The 3687-nt window shown below is 60.5% G+C and overlaps 1 protein-coding gene across 1 annotated transcript; it reads right to left on the bottom strand.

The window, feature by feature from the left end:
* Positions 1 to 2310: 2310 nt before the first annotated feature.
* On the bottom strand, positions 2311 to 3126 carry LOC121108867 (proline-rich receptor-like protein kinase PERK10). The gene has a single exon (XM_040657077.1). The coding sequence runs from the start codon at positions 3124 to 3126 to the stop codon at positions 2311 to 2313; it is 816 nt and encodes a 271-aa protein (XP_040513011.1).
* Positions 3127 to 3687: the final 561 nt, after the last annotated feature.

Here is a 3687-nt window from a genome sequence, read left to right as displayed (position 1 = left end):
GATTGGGAGCAGAACCGGAGTGGAGTGGGAGCAGAACCGGATTGGGAGCAGAACCGGAGTGGAGTGGGAGCTGAACCCGACACGGAGCTGAACCGGATCGGATCGGGAGCAGAACCGGACCGGGAGCTGAACCGGATCGGGAACAGAACCGGATCGGATCAGGAGCTGAACCGGATTGGGAGCAGAACTGGAGCGGATCAGGAGCTGAACCGGATTGGGAGCAGAACCAGAGTGGAGTGGGAGCTGAACCCGACACAGAGCTGAACCGGAGCGGATCGGGAGCAGAACCGGACCGGGAGCTGAACCGGATCGGGAACAGAACCGGATCGGATCAGGAGCTGAACCGGATCGGGAACAGAACCGGATCGGATCAGGAGCTGAACCGGATTGGGAGCAGAACCAGAGTGGAGTGGGAGCTGAACCCGACACGGAGCTGAACCGGAGCGGATCGGGAGCAGAACCGGACCGGGAGCTGAACCGGATCGGGAACAGAACCGGATCGGGTCAGGAGCTGAACCGGATTGGGAGCAGAACTGGAGCGGAGCGGGAGCTGAACCGGATCAGATCAGGAGCAGAACCAGATCGGATTGGGAGCAGAATTGGACTGGGAGCAGAAGTGGACTGGATAGGGAGCAGAACCGGATTGGAGGAGAACCAAATTGGGAGCAGAACCGGATCGGGAGCAAAACCGGATTGGAGGAGAACCAGATTGGGAGCAGAAGTGGATTGGGAGCAAAACCGGATCAGATCAGGAACAGAACCGGACCGGATCGGGAGCAGAACCGGATTGGGAGCAGAACCAGATCAGATCAGGAGCAGAACCGGATTGGAGCAGAAGTGGACCGGATCGGGAGCAGAACCGGATTGGATCAGGAACAGAATCAGATTGGGAGCAGAACCAGATTGGATCAGGAGTAGAACCAGATCAGACTGGGAGCAGAACCGGATCAGATCGGGAGCAAAACCGGATTGGGAGCAGAACCAGAACAGGAGCAGAATCGGACCGGATTGGGAGTAGAACCGGATTGGAGCAGAACCGGAGCGGGGCTGGGAACGCTCTGAATTGAACCGGATCTGGAGTGGAATCGGATCGGAACCGGATCGGAACGGATCGGAACCGAAGTGGGTCAGAACTGAAGCAGATCAGGAGTGGGATTCGTCCAGAACGGAACTGGATCAGAACGGAACCGGATCAGATCAGAACTGAACCAAATGAGGAGTGGAAGTGGATCAGAACCCAAAGCGGATTAGGAGTGAAACCGGATCAGAACCGAACTGGGTCAGAACAGAACCATATTGGAACAGAACTGCATTACAGCAGAACTGGAGCAGGACTGGAACTGGATCGGAACAGAACTAGATCAGAACTGAATCGGATTAGGACAGAACCAGATCAGAGCAGAACCGGATCAGATCTGAACTGAACAGAACCGGATCAGAACAGGAAAGGATCAGAGCAGCCCCAGATCAGAACCGGCCCAGATAAGAACCAGAACAGAACAGAACTGGATCAGAACAGAACTGAATCAGAACTGGATCAGAGCAGCCCCAGATAGGAAGTGAATCAGAACAGAACCGGATCAGATCAGAACCGGCTCAGATCAGAACCGGATCAGAACAGAACCGGCTCAGATCAGAACCGAATCAGATCAGAACCAGCTCAGAACCGAACCAGACCAGAACCAGATCAGATCGGATCAGAACAGAACCAGATCAGATCAGAACAGAACCAGATCAGATCAGAACCGGCTCAGCTCAGAACCAAATCAGATCAGAACCAGCTCAGAACCGAACCAGACCAGAACAGAACCGGATCAGATCAGAACCAGATCGGATCAGATCAGAACCGGCTCAGAACAGAACCGGCTCAGAACCGAACCAGACCAGAACCACCTCAGAACCGGATCAGATCAGAACCAGATCGGATCAGAACAGAACCGGCTCAGAACAGAACCGAATCAGATCAGAACCAGATCAGATCAGAACCAGATCAGAACAGAACCGGATCAGATCAGAACCAGATCGGATCAGAACCAGATCAGAACAGAACCGAATCAGATCAGAACCAGATCAGATCAGAACCAGATCAGAACAGAACCGGATCAGATCAGAACCAGATCGGATCAGATCAGAACCGGCTCAGAACAGAACCGGCTCAGAACCGAACCAGACCAGAACCGGCTCAGATCAGAACCGAATCAGACCAGAACCACCTCAGAACCGAATCAGATCAGAACCAGATCGGATCAGAACAGAACCGGCTCAGAACAGAACCGAATCAGATCAGAACCGGATCAGAACAGAACCGGATCAGAACAGAACCGGCCCAGAACCGAACCAGACCAGAACCGAACCAGACCAGAACCGGCCCAGATAAGCACCGAATCCTCCCCAACCCCGGGGGGTCCCAACGGTGCGGGTGGGGGAGGGGGCGATGAGTGGGGGGGTCCCGCGGGGGTCCCCGTTGAGGCGACGCCGGGGGTCGCGGCCCGGGGGGGGCCGGGGGGGTTCGGTACCCCCCGGGAAACTGCAGCTCTTGGAGCGCTTCTTCACCTCCCCGTCCCCTTCGGCCTCATCTTCATCATCGTCATCGTCATCATCGTCGCAGGGGGGGGAGTTGGGGGGCACTGGGGGGGGGGGGAGCTCGGGGTCACGTGGGGGCATCTTGGGGTCACGTGGGGACACCTCGGGGTCACGTGGGGTCATCGTGGGGTCACGTGGGGGCATCGTGGGGTCACGTGGGGACGCCTTGGGGTCACCCGAGGACACCCCGAGGTCACGTGGGGGCGCCTCGGGGTCACATGGGGGCATCGTGGGGTCACGTGGGGGCGCCTTGGGGTCACCCGAGGACACCCCGAGGTCACGTGGGGGCGCCTCGGGGTCACGTGGGGACGCCTCGGGGTCACGTGGGGACGCCTTGGGGTCACCTGAGGGCGCCTCGGGGGGGTTTGGGGACGCCGCGGGGTCACGTGGGGTCACCTCGGGGTCACGTGGGGGCGGGCCGAGGTCACGTGGGGACACCTTGGGGTCACCCGAGGACACCTTGGGGGGATTTGGGGACTCCTTGGGGTCACGTGGGGGCACCCCGAGGTCACGTGGGGGGTCCCGGGACCCCCTTGGGGACATCTTGGGGTCACCTGAGGACGCCCCGAGGTCACGTGGGCTCCCCCTGGGGTCACGTGGGGACGCCGTGGGGTCACCTGAGGACACCCCGAGGTCACGTGGGGTCTCCCGGGACCCCCACGTGACCGTTTTGGGGACCCCGACTGACACGGGGGGGCCACGGAGGGTCACCCACCCCACCCCCCCCCCCCCCAATAGGGGACCCCATAGGATCCTATGGGATCCCGGACCCCCTATGGGTCCATATGGGCACGGGGTCGTTTGGGGACACCGGAAGGACTCGGGGGGGTCACGGAAGTGGGGGGGGGGGAACCGAATTGGACCCCCCCCCAAATCAAAGGCGTCGGGGAGCGAAGAGGGAGGGGGGGGGAGGGGGGGCGTTGGGGTGCAATGTGGGGGGGCTGAGGAGGGGGCAGAGCCGCAGTCAGGAGGGGTTGGGGGGGGTCGAAGAAGGGGGGGGGGTCGAAGAGGGGGGGGGGGTCGAAATGGGGGGGGGGCCCTCGACGTTGGCGCTCATTGGAAGCCATGGGGGGGGGGACGAGTCCGAAACGGGGGGTCGGGGGG

The sequence above is a fragment of the Gallus gallus genome, unplaced genomic scaffold, assembly GCF_016699485.2.
Source record: "Gallus gallus isolate bGalGal1 unplaced genomic scaffold, bGalGal1.mat.broiler.GRCg7b scaffold_44, whole genome shotgun sequence".
In the NCBI taxonomy this organism is placed as follows: domain Eukaryota; kingdom Metazoa; phylum Chordata; class Aves; order Galliformes; family Phasianidae; genus Gallus; species Gallus gallus.
Note: the sequence above shows the minus strand (reverse complement) of the source record. Positions and strands in the feature narration are given on the sequence as shown.

What these genes read in the sequence shown, in the direction of transcription:
- LOC121108867 (XM_040657077.1), bottom strand. Translation starts at nt 3,126, where the DNA reads ATGTCCCCAAGGGGGTCCCGGGACCCCCCACGTGACCTCGGGGTGCCC.